This window comes from Mytilus trossulus, chromosome 14 (genome assembly GCF_036588685.1).
Source record: "Mytilus trossulus isolate FHL-02 chromosome 14, PNRI_Mtr1.1.1.hap1, whole genome shotgun sequence".
NCBI classification, from domain to species: domain Eukaryota; kingdom Metazoa; phylum Mollusca; class Bivalvia; order Mytilida; family Mytilidae; genus Mytilus; species Mytilus trossulus.
This window is the reverse complement of record NC_086386.1, coordinates 5,159,662-5,184,260: the sequence shown is the minus strand read 5'-3', so window position 1 is coordinate 5,184,260 and position 24,599 is coordinate 5,159,662. Positions and strand designations below refer to the sequence as shown.

The window sequence follows — 24,599 nt, the reverse complement described above, 5'->3', positions numbered from 1 at the left end:
GTCAATTGGATAATTTAGGTCGTCAATCAATGGCCAGGACCACACTGTTTTGAATATGATTCTATGCATTTTTTACCAATTTTGAACAGAAATGTTTCAAAATCACCATTATAGTCATTGAATACATAACATCATCTTTACTTTCAGGAGAATGAGGGTATCACAAGACATGAACTGATTTTCCAGAAAGCTTTCCAGTTTGCTATCACTGTACTGAGTATAGCCTGCCCATGTGCCCTGGGACTGGCCACACCCACAGCTGTCATGGTGGGCACTGGGGTAGGAGCTACAAATGGAATATTAATTAAGGGAGGAGAACCACTAGAGACAACACACAAGGTTAGAATGTGATTAAATGTGATAATGTTAATAAGTTGTTTGTCCATTGATAAGAGATCTAACCTATATCTTTTAATTATAAAAAAGAATATTTGGTATTATTACCAATGAGACAACTATCCACAAAAGACCAAAATGACACAAACATTAACAACTATAGGTAAACATACAGCCTTCAACAACTAACTTATTTTCGATGTTACTTTAATTTTTTCACTTTGTAGTCTTCTTCACAGCAATTTGATTTCTTAATTTTTCTAAATTATTTGGTGTAGTAAAATTAGGAAAGATCCAAGTTTTACATATATTTGTTATTATTTTCTACTCACGAAAATAAGTTGGTTAACAGTATGAAATACTACAATCCAGTTTTAGTCTATGGAAAACATAGCCCTTGTAGACATCAACATGTTTCATTAAATATATACACCTTTCAAGTTAATTACAGAGGTAGGAAATAATAATCATATGGAAACAGATTTTGGATAGATTTTTGATTAGCAGCAACTTAACAATATTGAAAGCAAACAAAAAGGAAGAGGTCAACATTTGGTCTTCATAATAGACAAGAATCTTTATTGAAAGTCAAGTTCTAATTCAACGTACTACTACAATGTTTCTTTATGCAAGTTAATGCACCAAGTACCAATAATTCATGCACAACAAAAAAATAAAAACACAAAGTATTTAATGAATGGCTTTTATTTATTTTGATTTTATTGAACCATAAAACTAATTTTTGACTCTTCACATTGAATAATCCGCGAAGCCGATTATGTTAAATGTGAACAGTCAAAAATTAGTTTTATGGTTCAATAAAATCAAAATAAATTATTGCCATTCATTATAAATAAATTTCCATTAAAAATAATGCCGCAGTCAAAGAACTTTTTATATTATTTATCTTGACAATAACAACGTACGCACATGTAAGCGTATGAATACACAACGTCAGAGTGGGCGTGTCGCCATCAAAATTGACAACATTGAAAATAAAACTAATAATTTTAACCAATCAGAAGACAGTAAATACACCAAATTTATTTATTTCATAAGAATGTATTTCATAGAAATAGAAAACAATATAAAGTTGTTATATCTACATGACTTTTTTATATTTCCCCAGATAAAGAGTATTGTTTTTGACAAGACTGGGACAGTGACTCATGGTGTACCTAAAGTATCACGAGTTGCCAAGTTTGTTGATGACAAAGTTTGCTCATTAATGAAGCTGTTAGCCATCGCAGGAACAGCTGAAGCCAGCAGTGAACATCCAATAGCATCAGCTATTGTCAAATATACAAAACAGGTACATTATACAGATGGGGCCTTGGTGGCCTAGTGGTCTAAGAAGTTATTACTGTAATCACTAGCCAGTCAACACTGAGGTTGTGAATTCAAACAGTGCTCTTGCTGGTACAATAGAGTCCAATCTTAAATGACTATGATTGTCATTTTTCCTATCGAAGGTCGGTTGTTTTCTCTGATAATCTGGCTTCCTCCACCAATAAAAACTAACCTCCACAATAGTCTAGAAAAATCTAAATGCTTTGCTTGAAAGTGGCGTTAAAACACCAAAAATCAATCATTATATAGTCTGTTCGTCCATCTTTCTAAGCATGTCTCATCGGTATATTTTAACAAATCCATACCAGACTATTTGAATTTGAATAAAAAAATAATCATGATGCATCTTACATTGTCTTAGTTTTGATGACTATACAAACTATTCATTCCATTCATTCATTCATTCATTCCAAAAAAAATCACGTTTCTGATGATCTCTAGCTCAAGTTAGTTTTCATGAATCCTAATGTTTATTTTTCCTGGGTACAGGTTAACCACAAAATTGAATATTCAATGAATGATAGATGGTATATTGACTTGTATGCACACCTTGGCAAAACCACAAAGTTAAATATCCATGAACATAAAAGTTTTCCTTTATCCAAGGAAATAGATTAATCCACACTGTGCTGATAAGCTGTATCTTTCTAGCTATTACAGGAATGATCTTTATAATTGATTCATTGAATTTGATTTCAGACATTAAATGCAGATAACCTTGGTAAAGTCAGTGATTTCCAAGCAGTTCCTGGATGTGGCCTTAAATGTACCGTATCTCAGATAGAACCTCTACTTACAAACTTAGATCTAGAGCAAATCAACAATCGTAAAAATGAAGTCGGGAGCCTCCGTATCAAAACTGAAAATGTTTTGAATGATGGCAATACTGCTATACATATAGAGGGTAGGTTAAATAAAATCAATTGTAATAAAACCTATAGGTATATAATACATGGAAAGCTCACATTAAAAGCTTATTAATGCTATCAACAAGTTATTATATTAAACAGAACTTTGTTTATAAAGTCAGCAGTTCATAATATTACCAAATTGACCTTTGTTTAGCTTTGTTTAGTTAACACATATTTAATTTACTCAAAGTAAAATGGATTGGACACAAGTAAACCCTACTTATGAAGTCTGCTCCGAACTTTGCCTTATATTACTTGCTTCAAAAGGGTGTAATGTATCTGCATTCACATCTCATCATGAGTTACAAATTTTATTATGAGACAAGATCAACATGCTTAGAAGGCCTTCATGATTGTTCAAGTATTTTCTTCTGTTCTGAAGAGAACAAAAAAATATTTTTCCATTGATCATGCAATTAAAAGTGTGAAAACAATACTTTTACTTTCTTATTACAATTTATAATCCAATATTCCTACATCAATAGATATAGAACTTATGGGAGCCTCAGCACCTCAGCCGTATCAGGTGTTGATTGGTAACAGAGAATGGATGCAGCGCAATGGACTGATCGTCACAGATCTAATGGACAACACCATGTCAGAACATGAAGATCAGGGTCACACAGCTGTTTTATGTGCAATCGATGGTAATTTTATTCAAAGAATTTAACAAATATAACTGCTGGATAGTTCTTTAAATTTGATACAAGAAGGAAGCTTAACAGTTGATTACACGTACAAAAAGTACATTGTGGGGTGTATGTCTTTTTAGTAATTCAGCCTAATATGTAAAAGGGAATTTTCTGAAATTTTGCATGTGAGAAACTTCATCTGAATTGCAAACAAAAATTCAAATGTATCATTCATACTTCAAAAGATATAATTAACATTTGTGAAATAAATCATAGAACTAAATATATAAAGAATTCATGCTAAACAAAAGTCATTTTATACCCATTTACCCAGAAGAGGGTGTACATAGCTTTACCTCTGAAGACCAACACTTACAAATCATATGGACAATGACATTATCTATTTACTAGGTATTTTGGTAGCCATGTTAGCTGTAGCAGATACTGTGAAATCAGAGGCCCACCTTGCCATAACTACACTTAGGGAGATGGGATTACAAGTTATCTTACTGACTGGGGATAATCAGAAAACAGCCAGGGCTATTGCCAGACAGGTATGGTTACCTTAAGTTATAACTGGAGTCTTAAAGTCAACCAGATACACATTGCCAGACAGGTATGGTTACCTTAAGTTATAACTGGAGTCTTAAAGGCAACCAGATACACATTGCCAGACAGGTATGGTTACCTTAAGTTATAACTGGAGTCTTAAAGTCAACCAGATACACATTGCCAGACAGGTATGGTTACCTTAAGTTATAACTGGAGTCTTAAAGTCAACCAGATACACATTGCCAGACAGGTATGGTTACCTTAAGTTATAACTGGAGTCTTAAAGTCAACCAGATACACAAGGCATCTTTTACAGGGAAGCATTTGGTACTTGAAAAATGTTTATTTGAAAAATATGCAATGAGTATAAAATGTTTAACATTTGATCAAAATTTCTTCATCAAAACATAGAGATATCATCAGTCAACATTTTTATACCCATTCTCCAAGAAAATTAGTATAAGCATACGTAGCTATAGCTTTTTGTAAACATAATATCTATATGTAACCACTTGCCTCAGTGGCCTTGCAGTTACAATATTGCCTTAAGCTGCTTAGTTTGGGAGTTTGCGGGTTTGAACCCGGGGCTTAGTCAAATCAAAGGCAGCTCTGCTAGCACTCAGTATTTAGGAGAAAAGGCAAAGACGGGTCAGTTCAGACAGAATAATCTATCAGTATATCGTGACTTATATTCCTGTTAAACATACCTTTTAATTTGTTAATGAGCATGTTAAAAATATGACTTAAAATTGGTAAAAATAATGTGTTGGGCTCATTCAAAACAGGGTACATATTTATATTATGTAGATGTTTAAAGAGTAAATGTTTTCTTTAAACACATACAAGTGAAAAAAGAGCAAAAAACGTAAGTGCTATACATCAAGGGTTCTAACACAAAAATTGCAAAAAATAAGTAAATATATAATTTGCAACCTACTCTTTTGGTAGTATGTTGAATTTTATAGTAATACATTTGAATTTTCCTAAAGAATGTTTGCTAATAGGTTAATACATTGTCTTTTTGTTTACAGGTGGGAATACAGAAAGTTTTTGCTGAGGTTTTACCATCACACAAAGTGAAGAAAATAAAACAGTTACAGAGCAGTGGTCAGAAAGTAGCAATGGTTGGTGATGGAGTGAACGACTCGCCAGCGCTAGCCCAGGCTGATGTTGGTATAGCTATAGGTACAGGCACAGATGTAGCAGTTGAAGCAGCTGATATTGTTCTTATCAAGGTATGTATAATGACCCACCAGCGCTAGCCCAGGCTGATGTTGGTATAGCTATTGGTACAGGCACAGATGTAGCAGTTGAAGCAGCTGATATTGTCCTTATCAAGGTATGTATATTGTCTCGCCAGCGCTAGCCAAGGCTGATGTTGATATAGCTATAGGTACAGGTACAGATGTAATATGATTTCTATTTAATCAAACTAACCTCAAATACGTGAGTGATACATGTTAACTCTAATCTGTATTTGCTATTTATATTTCAGAATGATTTACTTGATGTAGTGGCTGCCATTAAATTATCCAAGATGACAGTAAGAAGAATCAGAATCAATTTTGTAGCTGCTTCTGTCTACAACCTAATAGGGATACCTATAGCTGCAGGTACGGTTCAGATCTCATCAGAATCTTGATCTCACCCTCAAATTTATTTTGATTCTCATTGTCATGTGATTTTTATTTTTCTCCTGAATGATGATTTTTGCATTTTTATGCCCCACCTACGATAGTTGAGGGGCATTATGTTTTCTGGTCTTCGCGTCCGTATGTTTGTTCGTTCGTCCGTTTGTTCGTCCCTCCGTTTGTTCTTGTGTCCGTACGTACGTCCATCCATTCGTTTGTCTGTCTGTCCCGCTTCAGGTTTAAGTTTTTGGTCAAGGTAGTTTTTGATGAAGTTGAAGTCCAATCAACTTGAAACTTAGTATACATGTGCCCTATGATATGCTCTTTCTAATTTTATTCTAATTTCACGGTCCACTTAACATAGAAAATGATAGTGGGAGTTGGGCATCAGTGTACTGTGGACACATTCTTGTTTGTTTTAAAATACTATATAAGAGACAAAAACAATAACAATCAAAACCCAGGAGTAAACAAAGACTCACAAAACCAAGGGACATTTACACCAACAGTTATAAATAATAAATAAGAAGCAACAAGAACTCCACTAAAATTTAAAAGCTATAATGATCAGCAAAATCAGATCTGTAGTGAGTTAAGGTAGATTCATGATATACCGCCATCTTGGATTGTACAATAACAGTACAAAATCGGTCTAGTTATTTGCCTAAATCTGCCAATTTTTTTTATGCACACTAATGTGTTTTTTCATGATCAAAGTAACCAAATTTTGTCAATTTTCAATGACTCATAGCTTGAAAAATAGCACGATGACCCATACTTTTTATTAAATTTTTGAAAAGAGCATAGTCAAATCTTCATTTTAGCAAATTATAAGAAAAATCTGTCTCAAAAAATATATACTATGATCTACCTTAATATGGCCACTGGTAATAGGATTTATTGCCAAGAAAGAAAACAAAATGGCATATTTTTTTACCAGGTGAGCGATTAAAGCTCTTTGGAACCTCTTTTTTGGTTCAAGCAACCTTGTTAAAGATGGAGACTGTTATCAGTTGATGTAGAATCATGTTATGTTGTTTGTGGGTTTTTTACCATTAAGCTACATGTTGTTATAACCTTCTTTTGAACTTGAATTTTCATCTAAAATACAGAATACAAACTATTGTGGCAACTTCTGGTAAGCTTTTCTTTACTGTAACTTCATCCTTTATTACATAGATTTATGATATCTGCTGGTACATGTTTAGTCTTATTATACATGTTTGATTCCTTTGTTTACAGGTGTGTTCTCACCACTTGGTTTGACCTTGAAACCTTGGATGGCCTCTGCTGCCATGGCAATGTCCTCTGTCTCTGTTGTGACATCATCACTGCTTCTTAAATTGTAAGTTTAAACCATTACTTCCCATTAATAGTCTGCATAATTTGTATAGCTTAAATATTTATAGAATAACAAAGTACACATGTTCAGTAATACTGCGTTAGAAATGAATTTAATCACTGGGTTATAATTTTTAAAATATGAGGTATAAGACTTCAAATTCTATTCTTAATGACTGTGTAGCAATAGATAATTTTTTTGGCTAAACTTGTGCTTTTAGATCTCATTTGAGTCACAACAAGTTACTTTATTCATATTTGTATATACTTTGTTTTATGCTAAAGCAATGTTGTTGCTAATGCAATAAAGATTCATTCAAAATCATTAATGTTATCCATCCATGTCATTACTTTTTATTTTCAAAAATGGTTTATTTCCAGATATATATAAATATATACATATATATAAAAGTGCAACTATCTATTTATTATTTTTGTCTATAGGTTTAAGAAGCCAAAGAAAGAGAAATTGCTGACACAGGAATATCATATGCAATTTGTCAAGGACCAGTCACTTGAAATATCAGTACAGAGAGGCATAGGTTATGAGGGAACCAGTAGAGAAGGAAGTACACAAGGGAGCTTACTCTCTCGACTCAGTGGAAAACGTAAACCTCAATCAGTAGATCACACCAGTCTGTTGGAAAACAATGAAGATGATGAAGACTGTGATCAAAATACAAAGTTGTAAAAACTTCTTGTAAAATAACTTTTTACATGTTCAGAACTAGTGCTAATTTAAGATATGTTATATTCTATTTATATTTATATTATGTACATTCTCAATGACTTAACAAAAAGAATGTTTACTTTGACTGAAACTAAAGATTGAGTAAACCTGTAGATTTATTGTATTAAGATTATTTTCATATATGTTTGTTTCTGGTGCTCATTTGTTATTTTTATGTAAGTTTGAAATCAGCAGTTCACTAAATCCAGTTTAGTTTTATTTTAAAAAGTTGTTCTCCTTAAATCACACTTCTAACTATCTAATTAAATTCAGAATATTATGTCCTTGTTTATAACTACAGCAATATTGATAATTAAAACTTGGCTGTTCACCTTTTTTTTTTATGTTGGATGTTTATTCCAGATATCTGCACTATGAAAGGGACCACATTTTTCTTTATAAAAAATATATTTGTTTAATTTTATAGTATGATCACTTTCATAACAATTTAATAAAAAAATCTTATATGCATATACATTTTTAATCATTTGATATATTTCATACAAACATGAGTACCATTTATTGATTATCATATTTGATATTATTTCCTATGAACCAATCATGATGACTTATCTTTGGTAAGTGTATAAGAAATAAGACAAAACTATAGCTACCATACTGCATATAGATGTCTTATGGTTATGTCATTGGGTGTCTCTTATTGATGTCAGAAATCATTTTATTCCTATTGACATTGAAGTTCCAATAGTTAAAGTTTTCCTATCAAGTAAGAAGGAGGCACTGTGGATTTTTTATCATTTGTTGGATACAAACTTTCTAGGATTTCTTGGGTGAAGATGACCCATGAATTTAAATGTTCAAAGAATTACAAATGTTCCATCAGGTTTTATAAACACTTGGGCAAAACTTTGAAATTAAATGTCCATGAAAATACAAGTTACTTTCATCAATCCATGAAAATTGGTACTGATGTAGCCACACAAATAAATGAATCCACAGTAAATGATTGAAAATATGAAATGAGAGGACAATCACTGACCCTGTAAGACCCTCATTTGAAGTCAAGGTCACTAAACATCTCCATAGTAGTATAAGAAACAATTAGAATATGAATTAATCAAGAGAGTTTAAAACTTTTATATTATTATATATAGTAGGTATGTTGTATCTTAATGTCATATTCATTAATGTCATGTAAAATGTTAACTATTGTAAAGAAAATTAAGACAGGGACCAAAATAGCACAATAATATCATTTTGATTTCAAAGTTTTCTAGAATAGAGTAGAGTACATCACTGCAATCAAATTTCTTCTATTCTATTTACTGTTGATCATTTTATAAAAACGTTGATTATGTGTCACAAATTACAACATAAGCATATCTTGTGAATTATGTATAGATATTGTTATAATATATTTTTGTATTGTTTTATTATCATGAGTGTATTTATGATTGGTTTCTCTATGTCAATCCCTACAAAAATACATGTAGATCATAGTGTTATATCTAGAGAGGCTTTCAACTTATCTCCCACCTACTATGAATATTAAATTTTCCATTGCTATTTTGATCTGATTATAATTGAAACACTATTAACTTTTGAATATCTTTAGAATAATTAATCACAAGTATTTTTTTCATCTACTTTTGTGATCAGAAAAATAATGAGAATATGTAAAAACTTTCATTATTTGACTGCACCAATTTCAGATGGAAATGTAAAATTCAAATCGCTGTGAAGTTGGCTAGAATTACATTTTTATATCAACCTTTGTTTTGGTTAATGTATTGACAAATGCCATAGCCATTGAAACTAAACAAATTCCACGAGAGAGAAGGGACCCACTAATTGATGTCCAGTTGTCATTTTGTAGATGGTTTGAAAATTTGATAATGTTGTGTCTTCCTCTTCAGTGAGATGTTTTTATATAATACTGGATAAACAAAATAATAATTGTGTATAAGCTACCAAAATTACATGTATAAGGTTGGACACATTTTTCTGATTGACTCAGACTACCAAGATATTTGTGATATACACTGTGATAAATGTTACCGGTATTTTATGTATATTTGTCTTCAAAGATATTCTAAAGTATACAGATATTGTAATAAAATCCAAACTCAGAAAAAATTGCTTTTGTGTTTTTTCTGTCACCTTGTCCAAATGGCTGTTAATTCTTGAAAAAAATCTTCTCTAAAACTACTTGACCATTGGAATCTGACTTGAAAACTATCAATATTTGAGTATCTTGTGTAATAAATGTGTCTAATGATTGTGCCCACCAATATGTCTACAGAAAGGAATAAGGGTTAAATGCAATTTATGGCTGTTATTTTGAAAACCTCTATAGAAAGAGAAAATCTAACAAATGCAGAAATGTTCAATATGTTTAGAACTTCATACTGTCTGTTTACATTTAACAAATCAGACTAATTCTTATAGGAGTTTTTAAACCAATACCAATTTCTTTTTTATTTTTGTCTCTTATCTTATAAATATTACAAATAGCGTGAAAAAGAATTCTGTATAATGGAAACACATAGAAATTATAGGCAATTCAAGTTTACTTTTAAATAAAAGAAAAGTTTGATGTGACTTATATATTCTCAATGTTTAAGAGTGTTTCATTTTTGGAGAACCTTCACATACAAATCATGCTATAATTAATTGCTTCATTGCTTGTCAATAAAGATACGCCTCATCTTTATTCTAAGAATTACCATTATAAAGAATGTTTCGCAGTTTGATGTCATTCTAGATGTTTGTTTTCATATCTCATTTTTGCATATTTATACAACAGTCATAAAGAGCAAAAGAGAAACACGATTGTTTTTAAATGTTTGATCATACTCCAAAAAGGAAAATGTACATTATGCATCAGGTTGCTGAGTTTTAAAAACAAATCTTTACCCCTTAACACCATGATATAAGAATACGAAAATATATGTTTGATGTAAACTTTCTTGACAATACATCTATGTCATCAGCTGGACACATGCTTGAAACATTGTATTCTGCTTTCTTTACTTTGTAAGTTTGAACAAGAATATTTTTTTTTAAATGATTGTCCGTGTTGGATGCATCTACAATTGACTACACTTGGAGATGTCTACCTTTACAGTGTGGACCTACTCAGTCATTGGTGATCATATCATCTTATGTTATATTTAATTAAAAAGTTCTCATGTACTAGAATATATATATAAAAAAAAACCACACACAATGTGACATGTCGTATTGAAATCCCGACAGCATAAACTTTTGCATCAAGACACAAAAGTACAGATCCAATTGTATTAACTATAAGTTCAGGTGGTTAATTTCAACATTTGGTAAATGGTATATGGAGAACTTGGTATATATAATTTGGACATTGATATTGAATCAAATCAGTATCTGCTACAGAGACTTAGTTATCTTCTATCGCATGTTCACCATTAAAACACTATTTACTGTTATTAATGTACGTTTATATTTTTTAAGGAAAGATACAAATTTATTGGAGGAATGTGTTTTTTCAAATATCGGGATTTCTAAAAAAAAACGTTTGTAACGTTACATGGTTAAAAATGCACTAAAGTTCAATACCAAGACCAATTTAATACAATTGTGGAATACACAATTACAAGAGTCTACAAAATTAGGTAAATGTAATTACAGTGTTTTAGTTAAATTATATTTTGATTTTTTTTCGATATCTAGTGGAAGGTGTCTATTGTGAAATCTTGCACATGATGCAATTACATTGTGTACCCATGCCCCACCAGAAGAACATATTTAAATGATAAAATAAAAATCGAGTAGAGAAGTATTTTGTATCACAGAAAATATATAATGTAGTGTTATGTTAAAAAAGGAAATCATTCAGTACACGAAATTAACGCAAGCAGTTAAAACGGGCATCAACAGTTTCTCCTGTTGATTTCACAATGGCCTCCACAGCAATATCGGGCCCTCCAAATCTCATCCCTACAATGACTTCCCGTTCACACCCTCCCTGAATATCCGACATATCCACCTCAAGATCACCGAGGTATGTACAGTCTTCTTCATCAACATACTGGGGATCTATTGATAGTGAAACATATATAGGAAGTATAATTCGGTTCTGGTCAGCTGTTAAAGGGTTGTATGTTTGTTGTTCGCTTACTTCTCCTTGTTCAATGGATTGACCTCTCTCAACATGTTTGCCAAATCTTTTACGGCAATACATTATACCATTGACGATTTGCTTTTTATCCTCCGGATCTGTATGTGGACGAAAGCGTTTGTTTGTACTTATTCCATATGTAAATCGACCGATGCGAGGACTGATTACTTGTGGATTGAATCCGAACTGGACAGCACCTTTTAGTACCGCCACACCAGCTTCCTCTGGAATTATCACAGTCATGTTTGGAAATGCTGTCTTTATTGCCTCCTGAAGCATTGGAGATTCTGAGAAATCTCCGACCATCACTATAGCTTCCGTACCTACGACTGCTGATTCTTCAAAGATGCCACTTATATGGTCAATTATTTGTCTGGAAGCCTCAGTAAAGAAGGATTTAGCAGTTTCCGAATCGAGGCGTAATTTATCACCAACCCATACTATCGATTTGTTAGAATTTGATATTTCTTTCAAAGACATTCCTTTGACGTTCTGCAGCCTCTCGATTAAACAAACTGGTACACGTATTGTACACTTTGCTTTGCTGTCTGGACGAATATCACGCTTTTTCATTTCAAATTCCCTGCAGAGGCTCAAGTATTCTAATTTATCTTCCTCGCGGAACTCTTCCATTGTCTCTATTCCTACTATATCCGTCAGGAATTCTTCGAATGCTTGGTCGACTTTGACTCCACCCCAATCACCTCCATTGGCCATATAAATCTGTTTGATATTACCGTCTGGTTTGATTTCTTGTACAGTGATGTCAATAGTACCACCTGTCAACAAAATAAAATACTAGTTAGAACTCAAATGTTAGTTTGTCTTTGTCGATACATATTGAAACAGGTATGAGACTAGCGCTAATCACAATATGTGAACCAGATGATCAATTACGAACCATTGTGTCTTTGAAACAGTCGTATTACAACGATACAAACAACAAACTCCAGATGAAACAAACCAGGGAGTACTTTTGCATCGTGAAGGTTTATAATTTAGTAAGTTGAATATATTCGGAAATAACAATATCAAAGTAATCAGGCTTGTGCTACAAACGAAACTCAAAGGATACAACCGTTAACATCGACAGGACACTTGAATTCTTTTTTTTTTATTATTATTATTCCAATAGTATTTAAAACTGTAATCTAGATATTTGTAATCGATGATAAAACTGGATTACCTTTTATCAAGAATATGAACAGAATCACAATCGTGTCAGCATACCTCATGCAGTACGACGGGTGCCACATGTAGAGCAGGAACTACTTACCCTTCCGGAGCACCTGAGATCACCATCAGTTTTTGGAGGGGTTCGTGTTGCTGAGTCTTTTATTTAATATGTTGTGTCATGTGTACTATTGTTTGTCGTTTGACTCTCTCTCGGGTATCTTTCGTCCCTCTTTGATATTTTAAAAATGCGTAGTATTTTACAACGAATACAACGTACCACATTTTCATGAACAGTCGATCGGTACCAAATATAAAGCAGGTTCTGCTTACCCTACCGGGTCATCTGGTATCATTTTGTCTTGTAAAGGGTTCGAGACGCTCAGTATTGCTTTTTTACAACTGTTTTTTTTTTTGTAAACTAGTTGTTTACGTATTAATAGTGGTTTTTTTTCTCTTTTTCGCAATTGTTGAATTAAAAATATTTGTTTAACATTACCTCCCGCGTCCAGTATAAGATACTTGGTACCAGGTGAAAAAACTTCAAGAACAGATTTCCGTTCCGAACATACTGTTCTATCTACAGGTAAGTTCTTACAGTAGACGGAAGCAGCCTCTGGTTCTAACGCCAGTATAAGGCGGCTGTTGGGTATACCTGCCTGTAGAATGTAATAATATATATAAATGAACAAAATATGACCAGTAACTATCTTCGATATATTTATCTAAAAAGTATAATAAACAAGAATGTGTCCAAAGTACACGAATGCCCCACTCGCATTATCATTTTTTATGTTCAGTGGACCGTGAAATTGGGTTCAAAAGTCTACTTTGGCAATAAAATTAGAAAGATCATATTAAAGGGAACATGTGTACTAAGTTTGAAGTTGATTGGACTTCAACTTCATCAAAAACTACCTTGACCAACAACTTTAACCTGAAACGTGCACTATCTCATTTTCTATGTTCAGTGGACCGTGAATTTGGGGTCAAAAGTCTAATTTGGCATTCAAATTAGAAAGATAATATTATAGGGAAAGTCCATAAAGATCGATAAAATCAAAACATCATTATGCAATGAATGGGAAAAACCAATGATTTTATAATAGTTTGACTCTAAATCTATGATAGGAGTTCCAGATTAAAGCGTATCTATTACTGTAAATGTTAATCTTTTCATGTGTGTTAAAACAAATATATGATACCAGTTTTTAGTGTCATGGTCATGTTTCTGGGAAAGCTTTCATTGACAACAATTTTAAGCCGACTAGCATGAAAAATAAACCAGAATTTTGGAAAAAATTCAAAATTTCATCTTTTTTCTTATGAAGTTTGAATTTTTGTCAAGTAGAAAATCGTAAAAAATACGACTTTCTTCCCGAGTTCTTTCTAAAAGTAATAAACATTGTAACTTGTCGTCGAAAAATAGCATCTAGAAGCTTTCAAGAAACAGAGAAACGTACAAATGCTGATGGTTGATCTCGTTACAATTACTTTTAAATTATCGCCCCTCGTCCTTTTCCCCCAATGATAGTTAATAAATTCAAATAAAAGACGATGGAACAAGCAAAATAACTTACAATATTAGCAGCCTCTCTCATAAACTGCTTTGCAGGATCTGTCCAAATAGCTGGGATCGTTAGCACCCATTCTATCTCCTGTGGTTTAAAACACAATGTTTTACTGTTGATGTGATTCTCTAAGTGTGTTTTAAGATACTTAATACTCTCTGAGAAGACCTTCATTGCTGGTATAAGACAACCATTCTCACTTACCAACATAAAATCCCTAGATATTTCCTGTAAATGTAAAACACAAATGTTCGAATTTCGTCTACTTTGTTACATTAAAATTTTTGTATATAAACATCTATTTGAAGTGTCTTTTGCACAGGTTGATTATGATTTAATTATTGACCGAATCGCTGAGTCGAATTTATTTCAAGTAAAAGAAATAAACCAACAATGTTTTGGCTACTGATTCATCTAAAATCTGGCCAGTGACTTTAAATTAGGAAGCAATGTTCATTGTTGAGTTTACTCCTAAGTTCATTTGATATGTACTACTTGTGATAGGTCAACGACAATTTCAAAACAATTGCATTACTGCCGTTAGATATAGTCTGACGACTATTTTGATGACTTGGCCGTTAGGTCATTGTCCAGTGACATTCAATTATTAAGAACCTTTCAATGTTAAATTTTCTGCATTAGTTAGTTTGGTATGACATTTCTATAAAGTTACCTTATTATCATTTCATATCAGTTTGAAGACTATATTGTTCATCAATTTTCATTAATAATATAATATTTCTATATTAATACATCCATAAACTGAGATCTTTTCACTTCGATTTAATACCTTGATAAGGATTATGTACCCTTTGTGTTGGTTCAATGTTAAACATCTGGGAATTTTATAGAAAAAACACAGCCTTTATCCTTGTACTCTAATATTTGGCAATTTGATGACTGGTAGATATGGAATGATTGCATGCAATGCTAGCATTGATTTCCTTAAAACAAGTTTATTTAATGTAGTTGTTGGTTAAAACAAACAACAGTATGAACCAAATCAAGTATACCTTTTAGGTTGCGCTCGACTTTAGTAACTCAGCACGAGGTATTTTTAAGTTTACACGTAAGTTAGAACTTTTTGTAAAAAATAAACACTAGCACATCATAGAAAAGCAAGTAAGTAACCTATGTTTCAAATTTTGTAACAAAAATCTCTGTATTAAAAGCTGTGGATTTTCTATAAAAATCTTGGTTTATTTGCCACAAAGTACTCACTTTCTATTAAATGCAATGAAACAGCAAATAATGCTTTACTTCAAGTTTCCACTTGGTATGTATACAAAATGGTATATATCTATAATACATTTTATCTGTATTTTTTATACAATGGAAGTTTGAAAAGTGCGTACAAAAATGGCTACAGAAGGGTTCATGAAGGGGTCATAAACCTTAATAAGAATAGACCTACCTTACATGTAAACATTTACATGTCTATGTGATCAAGTTTAAATTGATAACATAAAAGCATAGGCAAACTGTTTCCCTACAAATCCTGATTTGTAAACTGTTTACATGAAAGACTCACCTGTTTGTCATATAGCTGCATTTTGAACCTTCTAAAGAATGACCAGTGTATGTGGTCTTCCTCTTGTGCTAGCTCTGTGTATTTATCTTCTGCTTCAGCACCAAATGCAAAGAAATTTTGAACTTTGTCAAACAGAATGCAGGTGGGTGTTTTGAGTGACAGTCCCGGCTGTGAGCCAGTAAACCATGCATAAGAGGATATTTTTGTTGGATCATCTTTGAAATCACCTCTGGTGGCGAAAGCGTAACTTGAGAATGTTGTTCCTAAATCAATCGCTGCGACCATTAGCGGCTCTGTAATAATCTCCCCACATGCCATCAGGGGTGAATATCACTTCTGTAAATGATTGAAAATTAGGTTTATCATAGGATATGGATGGTACATCTTACCTTATTGGCTAACCGGGTCCAAAATGGCCCCATGTGAACTTACGCCATCTCTTGGCGACCGTCGTCATCTGTCGTCGTAAACTATTTAAATAATGTTCTCCTCTGAAACTACTGGGCCGAATACCTTTCAACTTCTGTTGTGTCGTCATTTTCTTGCATTTAATGCGTTTCCCTCGGTTTTGTTTTTTGACCCGGATTTGTTTTTGTTTATCGATTTATGAGTTTTGAACCTTGGTATACTACTGTTGCCTTTATTTATATTACAGTTGTTATGAAAACAAAAAAAAACAAAGTGACTTGGTACTTCTATGGCTTCATTGTGCCAAGAAATATATCCTTTGCATGATTAACATTTAATAAATTTTGAATTATCAAGGACTATTAAGGATTTCCTTAACTTAAAAGTGAATGTATACGATAAAAAGAAAATATTTCAAGATTTTTCTCTTATATATTCAAACCAATATTTGTGACTTTTTTCCTGTGATTTTTTGTCCTATCAAATTTGTGACTTTATGTCCTGTGACTTTTGGTGCTGTGACTTTCTGTCCGTTTACCTCATATTTCACTAACCTGGTTCAAAATACAGTTTGAGAAAATTATGAGTCGTATGTTTAAATAAAAATTTAGTTACGTTTATTTCCTCTCGAGCTCAGAAGTTCTAAAACAAGAAAAAAGTAAACATTGACCTAATCCATAGCTAAGAGATCTTAATTTTCGAATATTGTCAATTTATATTTATGAAACCTGTTTTAGAGACAATATAACAGGAATTACAAAAAACAAACCTTAATTTGTGAAAGTAATAGTGCAAGGGATCAAACCAGATTATCCATCATCCATCTCCGCCGATAACATAGTTGTTTCGGAATGGTGTGAGGCGATGAACACAAAGGCAGTTTCAGTCTACATATTTAATTAGCTACATGATAACAAGAGAGTGTGTGCGCATGCTACGTCAGCAATCTATTAATACATTTTGGTTGTGCAGGTATATCTAAATTAATTCTGACTGAGTTCTGATATTGAAATATTAATAGTATTGTCATATCCCTTCTTCTTTAAATAAAAATAATTACATAAAAGTTATTTTACCAATTAAAGTCATACATAAAATTTGTTTTACCAAATAAAATCATATTCAACACTTAGGAAATTTAATGTCTAAATGCGAAGTTAAAGTCAAAGATATTGTCATAATGATTGTTTTGTATACATAAAACATATCCTAGCGATTGTTTGAAAACACTACTTCTCTAATAGACGGGTATATAATTATGTTACATTATTTACACGAGATCACTTCAGGGATTATTATGCCCTGCGCGCACTTGTGATCTAATCACACACAAAATCCTTAAATCGTGCTGGTGGTTTTACAACTCTTCCTGATCATGTCATAATCGGTGTTTCTTTCGCATTTTCGATTTCTGTCGCATTTTCAAGATTGTCTTGATTGTTTATTTCTCCATGTTCAAAGTTGGAATTGTCTCTTTCAATTTCTATAGGTTTATTGTTATCTTCTTCTAGTGTGTGTTTAAGTTGACGACGATTTCTACGTATGGTTCGCGTTCCAACACGAACTTCGTACGATCTGATGTTGACCTGTTGTTTGATAGTTCCTTTCTTCCACTCTTTGTTGAAGTTTGACGGTTGTATTCTTACGGTATCTCCATTCTTTAACATCGGTAAATCTTTTGTTCCTTGATTGTAATAGAATTGTTGCTTCTGTTTTTGTTTTGTTAATTCTGTTTGTACTTTATTCAGAGTAATCACTTTCGGTTTCAGAAGACTTTCTTTCGTTGGTAAAAGTGTTCTAGTCTTTCTGTTCATAAGTTTTTCAGCTGGACTATTGTCAAAACCCTCGGTTGGTGTATTTCTAAAATCGAGAAATGCTACATATGGATCCTTTTTGTCAAATTTTGATTTCTTCATTAACCTTTTTACTGTTTGTACTGTTTGTTCCACTTTTCCATTGCTTTGAGCATACAATGGAGAAGAAGTGTCATGTTTAAATTCCCAAAGTCTGCTAAATTTTCTAAACTCTCCACAGTCAAATTGTGGACCGTTGTCTGTAAAACACACATCGGGTATACCGTGCCTTGCAAACTGAGCTCTGAGTTTTCTGATTACTGTTAGCGCAAGAGTATCTTCAAGATAATCGACTTCCCAGTAGTTAGAATAATAATCTACTGTCACTAGATAGTTCTTACTTTGAAATGTCATTAGATCGATTCCTACTTTTGACCATGGACGACTTGGTATTTCGTGTGATATAAGTGTCTCTTTCTGTTGTTTACGTTCGAATGTTCGACATGTTTCGCATCTCTGTATATAATCTTTTACTTCGGTGTTCATTCCCGGCCAATAAAGACTTTCACGTGCTCTACGTAAGCAACCTTCTATTCCTATATGTGATGAATGAATCTTTTTAATCATAACAGTTCTTAGAGATTTAGGAATAATAACTCTCTCTCCTTTGAATAATAGACCATTTTGTAATGTCAGTTCATCTCGAATGTCGAAATATATTGATACATTCGATGGTACATTCCATTTGTTACTCGGCCATCCTTCCTGAATAACTTCTTTCAGTTCTTGCATTTGTTGATCCTTCCTAGTATGTTCTTGAAGTTCAGAAATTCGCTCTTCAGATATCGGCAACTCATCTATCATGTTGATACTTTCGATTTCGTCTGTTGTGTTACTTGAATCTGAAGTCTCTTTTAAGTACGCTCTACTTAAAGTATCGGCTAAGTGCATCTCCTTTCCTGGTCTGTATTGCAGGATTATGTCGTACTTTTGTAAACGTAAAAGCATACGTTGTAAACGCTTTGGTGCAGCATGAAGTGGCTTTTTCATGATTGATTCGAGAGGTTTATGATCAGATATTACATTTACTGTTCTACCATATGTATACGAGTGAAATTTTTCAAGTCCGAAAATGACTGATAATAGTTCCTTCTCTATCTGAGCATACCTTGTTTCGGTATCAGTGAGAGCTCTACTCGCATATGCAACTGGTCTGTCTTCTTGCATAACTGCAGCACCAAGTCCAGTTTGTGAAGCATCGCTTTGAACTGTTAACTGTAGTTTAGGATCATAATATTTTAAAACTGGCTCAGCAGTCACTAGCCTTTTGATTTCTTCAAGTGCTTTATCATGATTTTCAATCCAACAAAATTCGGAGTCCTTCAAAGTTAGCTTTCGAAGTGGCTCGCAAATGTCGCTAAGTTTTGGTAAGAACTTACTTAGATATGTTACAAATCCAATAATTCTTCTTACTCCGGAAACATCTGTCGGTTTCGGCATATCAATTACGGCTCGAATCTTTTCTGGATCCGGCTTCAAACCTTCGCTGGTTACTAAATGTCCTATAAATCGAACTTCCTTCAATTTTAACTTAAACTTTTCTTTGTTAAGTTTTAAGTTTCTTTCCCGACAACGTTCCATTAAAGCCCGAAATTTCCTATCGTGGTCATCAATGGCTTCTTCTTCTGTATCGCCTTCGCCATAGATAAGAATATCATTTACTATGCTTCGTACACCTGGCAAACCTTCAACCGTTTGGTCTTGCCTTCTTTGATATTCTTCTGGTGCAGAAGATAAACCGAACGGCATTCGCAACCATCTGTAGCGTCCGAACGGTGTGTTGAATGTTGTCAACAACGAGCTTTCTTCGTCCAATTCTACGTGCCAAAATCCATTCTTAGCATCAACGACACTAAAACCTTCGCTCTACTCAGTTCTGGTAGTAAATCATCGATAGTTGGTAGCGGATAATGACTTCTTTTCAACTGCTGGTTCAAATGCTTCGGATCAATGCATATCCGAAGTTTGTCTGGTTTTACGACAGTAACCAAACTTGAAACCCACGGAGTTGGCGTTGAAACTGGTTTTATAATTTCTAACTTTGTCAGTCTTTCCAATTCGGATTTAAGCTTCTCTTTAATAGCGACAGGTACTTTTCTTGGCGGATGTACTACAGGATTTGCAGTATTGTCCAATTCTAAATGATATTTTCCTTGCAATTTACCAGTCCCTTCAAATATGTCTGCATATTCCTTCATAACGGTTTCTTTTGAAAGGGGTTTAAAAAGTGCACCCTGTCTCACTGCTTTAATGTTTTCATAATTTACAGTTACCAAATTCATAGCTTGCACTGCTTTGCTACCTAACAACGGAGTCAAAGTGCCATCTTTTACTACTACAAATTCTGCCTTGAACTTATCATTGTTCTTTGGATTCACCAATTTTAGAATGCATGTTCCTATCGGTTTTATTGTGGTATTGTTGTACATTGTCAGTATTTGACTTGTTTTCTGTAATTGGTTAATATCAAGCTCTTTCAATGTTCTTGCTCGAATGCCATTGTAAGGTAGATCTCACGGCCTCTCGTACCGACTAAATACTGAAATAGTTTAACCTTTGCTTGCTCATCCTCGCTGTCCATTACCAAATCGATATATAGATTTAACTCTTCCTTCCATTTCTTCCATGCATCGGCAAGATCATGAGCGTCTAAGTTAAATCTTTCTGGGGCTCTCAGTTTCTCCATTGTTTACGTTTTATAGACAAAGGAAACGAACGAGGTCAATTGCGATGGGCAGTGTTTTGGATATATATGTACTCCCTGATTTATTTAGTTCTGTCCAAACGTCGGACTATTGTCTTTTCTCATTACTTCGCTTCTTTTAGCACATCTGACACCATGTTTCGGAATGGTGTGAGGCGATGAACACAAAGGAAGTTTCAGTCTACATATTTAATTAGCTACATGATAACAAGAGAGTGTGTGCGCATGCTACGTCAGCAATCTATTAATACATTTTGGTTGTGCAGGTATATCTAAATTAATTCTGACTGAGTTCTGATATTGAAATATTAATAGTATTGTCACAATAGTCAGGAAACTGAGAGTTTTTATCGATTCGTTTGATGTGTTTAATTTTTGGATTTTCCCATTTGATTAGAAGTTTCCTCGGAGTTCGTTATTTTTTTTATTTTAATATTTAAAGGTATACAAAACAAACAACACAAAATACAGGTAAATTGACCAAATTAATGAGATGTATGTTTTTAATACAGGGACTTCAAAGTCAATCACATGATCTGTAATATCGTGCAGTTGGTTCTTCAAATGGTCCTGCGTTAAAAATATATACTGGAGAAAGTTGCCCTGACTTGTTTATGGCAATTTACATATCTGTTTACATTTAAATGTTTTAAAATTGTCAAAAGAAATCTGTACCTGTACTGTATTTAGAAACTCCACAGTAATTAACTTTCTTCCTGGACGACGCTATAAATAATTATAATTTATAAGTTCAGGTGGTTAATTTCAACATTTGTTAAATGGAATATGGGGGACTGTGAAGATATAATTTGGACACTGATATCGAATTAGATTAGTATCTGCAATAGAGACTAAGCTATCTTCTATCGCATATACACCATTAAAAACACTTTTTACTGTTCATAATGTATTTACATTTTTCCTTATATTATATATAACTAAGGATAAGAATTTATTGGATGAATGTGGTTTTTCAAATATTGGGATTTCTAAATGTTTTGTTAACGTATATGGTTAAAAATGCCCTTAGGTTGCCATTGCAAGATCAATTCAAACAGTTGTAGAATTGTCAGATCTAAAAAGACAATACAAACGTGCTTTGTTTACAACGTCTCAGAACTGTCGCTCGTCAATAAAATCTCACTGAGCTGAGAAACACCATAAAAAAGTTTTGGAAAACAATCGATAACAATAATGATAACAAAAAAAGCTGCGCCTCAGGACAACAGTTGCAAATCGGGGGACAACAAACCGACAATTTCACTCATACCCATTCAATAAGTATACAACACACATTCCCCGAACTTTAATATAATATATTAATCTGCTATTGCTTTTCAGCTGTAACATCGACAAATACCATCGGGCAAACGTAACCATGATAGTTCATCCTTTGAATGTTTATGTTACTATTGTTTTCCAAGTAGTGTAGAAAGGTTTTTCGGTATAATAAACCATGTAATGACTATTTTATGAGTGTAATATTAAGTTTGTTGTCCCTGTGATAGTCATGTATACTTATGTTATGAATTATCTCAACTGATTTTTCCAATTTGTTCTTATGAACTATTACACCACTGTCCTATGTCAGGGGTGGAGTTGAGTGCTAACAAACATATTTACAGCGACCATACATAATGTATTAAATCCGCTTCATTTGAAAGCTGTTGAATAGTGTTTTTTTCACTTTCTGGCTTGATTTCATGTACAGTGCAAATGCAGTGATGTCAATAATTGTGTATCATTGTAAAGTCGTTATCTAAGACAATACCATTAGAATAGGTGGTTGTTTTGCGAATTGGCTATCAGGAAAAATAACATTTGAACGAAATTGTGTAAACCTATACAATAAGTAAATATACAAATTTTAGTATTAAATCATAAACAATGTAAAACTAAAATGATTCTAACGATATTTTTTATATGAAGCCAGTAGCCGGAGATGAAAAGTTATAACCCCTCCCCCCTAAAAAAAAAATCAAAGGAAAAGCAAATGGGAAAAAGCGATAATCCATAATCCGAAAACAATCCTATATAATAGGTATGTAGAAATAAATACAATACTATTTGATAGATAGTTCGGGGAATACTAGTAGTTTATTTCAGTTTAAGGAGCTATATTAATCGACAAGCGACACCTGTAATTCCAAAATATTTTAAACGCTTTATCGTTACATAAAGAGCATAGAAATGTTTCTAATTTTATAAATGTTTAACAAAACGAATCGTAGCAAGATCACTATGCAACCAATCACAGATTATTCTGATGCAAAATGAGCTCACGCATGGTGTGCAAACACCTGATATCTTCTAAGTATCACAACCATGTATGAGTCGATGCCACTTAGTTGTGGAGGGTTTAACCAGCTAAGTATTTAGCACTCTAGTGTTAATAATAAACATTAATGTTCAATTCATTTTGGATAATCGACTGTAAATAAAATGTTGAATTATTCACACGTTAAGATGTTTTAACCAAAGTATAGATTGTCTTTGCCATATTTCTAATACCTTTACGGAATTCAAGTGTTTAAGGATCTACAACATCTTATTCGTGATTTGTCCTTAAAACTGTTTTAATTTGATTGCCAATGATAAGTTTAACTCAGCGGAACGCGTGTCTGGCATATATAAACTTATAATCTTTGTGATAGTTTATACATCATTGTAAATATAACGGAATTTGATGAGACTGTCATCAAAGTGAAAGATTTAGCGCTTTAAAATCACGTTTAATCCACCATTTCTACATTTGAAAATGCCTGTACCAAGACAGGAATATGACAGTTCTGGTCCAATCGTTTTTGATAAGTTTTGTCATTTGATTTTGCCATGTGATTGTGGACTTTCCGATTGGATTCTTCTCTGAGTTCAGTATTATATTTGATTGTACTTGTTTTTACACCTTGTGGTTTGATGCCTCTGCTCACTCTCTCTGAAGGTAGCACTGGTTAGCACTGAAGACTTTTGTGTAGACATGAAATTATTAGTCATAACTTTATTTTTTGTGATGGAACTGTTTTTCAAAAGAGGGGCGAAAGATACCAGAGGAACAGTCAAACTCATGAATCGAAAATAAACGGACAACGCCATGGCTAAAAATGAAAAAGACAAACATAACAATAATAGTACACAGAAACAACATAGAAAACTAAAGACTGAGCAACACGAACCCCACCAAAAACTGGGAGTGATCTCAGGTGCTCCGAATTTTATATCCTAATTTATAGAATACCTTACTAATACTTGGCACTACTTTTGGATCTCCTCTTTTCAGCTAGAAAGTTTGCTTATACATATTGTCCTTACAACTGCTCTTAATCGAACGCCATGCATGGGTCGTATGTAGACTAACCGCGCGTCATGTATACAAAATAACAAACCTGACATCTTAAACGAGTGTTTTGGAGTGTTGAATATGAATATCAAATTTGACTCCTATGGGACTAATCACAAGTTTCTGAACTACACAAGAATGTTGCGACACCAAACTGTGAAATAAGCATTCTGACAAAAGTTTAAGATTTGCATTGAAAGGTCAATTCTGTATATCATTACCAAAGGGATAAAAAAAGGGGCTTGATTAATATTACAGTATATGTGACATTTCTTAATCTCTTCATGTACAATTTTGATTATAGACAAAAGTTAAGTAATGTTATAATCTCATGTAGCCCCTTGTGTGCCCTTTATTTTGAAAAAAAAGTATATAATTAATTCTACTCTATACATGTATAATGTTTTTCGATGTGAGAAAAA

General features: G+C 33.0%; 2 protein-coding genes across 8 annotated transcripts in view; one reads left to right on the top strand and one right to left on the bottom strand.

Annotated features, from left to right (window-relative positions):
• LOC134695717 (copper-transporting ATPase 1-like) overlaps nt 1–8,475 on the top strand; it is a 40,480-nt gene extending 32,005 nt beyond the window's left edge. For all 7 annotated transcript variants that reach the window (XM_063557091.1, XM_063557088.1, XM_063557089.1 and 4 more), the window contains 9 exons: nt 148–339; nt 1,466–1,648; nt 2,386–2,590; nt 3,083–3,244; nt 3,641–3,783; nt 4,813–5,016; nt 5,277–5,394; nt 6,655–6,757; nt 7,198–8,475. In XM_063557091.1, coding sequence (XP_063413161.1) covers nt 148–339; nt 1,466–1,648; nt 2,386–2,590; nt 3,083–3,244; nt 3,641–3,783; nt 4,813–5,016; nt 5,277–5,394; nt 6,655–6,757; nt 7,198–7,444 — 1,557 coding nt within the window. In that variant the 3' untranslated portion in view covers nt 7,445–8,475. The remainder of the gene's footprint in view (nt 1–147; nt 340–1,465; nt 1,649–2,385; nt 2,591–3,082; nt 3,245–3,640; nt 3,784–4,812; nt 5,017–5,276; nt 5,395–6,654; nt 6,758–7,197) is intronic.
• A 2,776-nt stretch (nt 8,476–11,251) lies between these two features.
• LOC134695718 (heat shock 70 kDa protein 12A-like) lies at nt 11,252–16,209 on the bottom strand. The gene is made up of 4 exons (XM_063557096.1): nt 15,876–16,209; nt 14,354–14,572; nt 13,273–13,432; nt 11,252–12,379 (listed from the first exon to the last, which is right to left on the bottom strand). The coding sequence occupies exons 1-4, from the start codon at nt 16,191–16,193 to the stop codon at nt 11,328–11,330; spliced, it is 1,749 nt and encodes a 582-aa protein (XP_063413166.1). The 5' UTR covers nt 16,194–16,209; the 3' UTR covers nt 11,252–11,327.
• Nucleotides 16,210–24,599: the final 8,390 nt, after the last annotated feature.

What these genes read in the sequence shown, in the direction of transcription:
- LOC134695718 (XM_063557096.1), bottom strand. Translation starts at nt 16,193, where the DNA reads ATGGCATGTGGGGAGATTATTACAGAGCCGCTAATGGTCGCAGCGATT. An exon ending in TGCAGCTATATGACAAACAG is followed by an intron (nt 14,573 to 15,875) that starts GTGAGTCTTTCA and finishes TTACATTTACAG; the next exon opens with GAAATATCTAGGGATTTTAT. An exon ending in TCTTATACTGGACGCGGGAG is followed by an intron (nt 12,380 to 13,272) that starts GTAATGTTAAAC and finishes TTTTGTTGACAG; the next exon opens with GTGGTACTATTGACATCACT.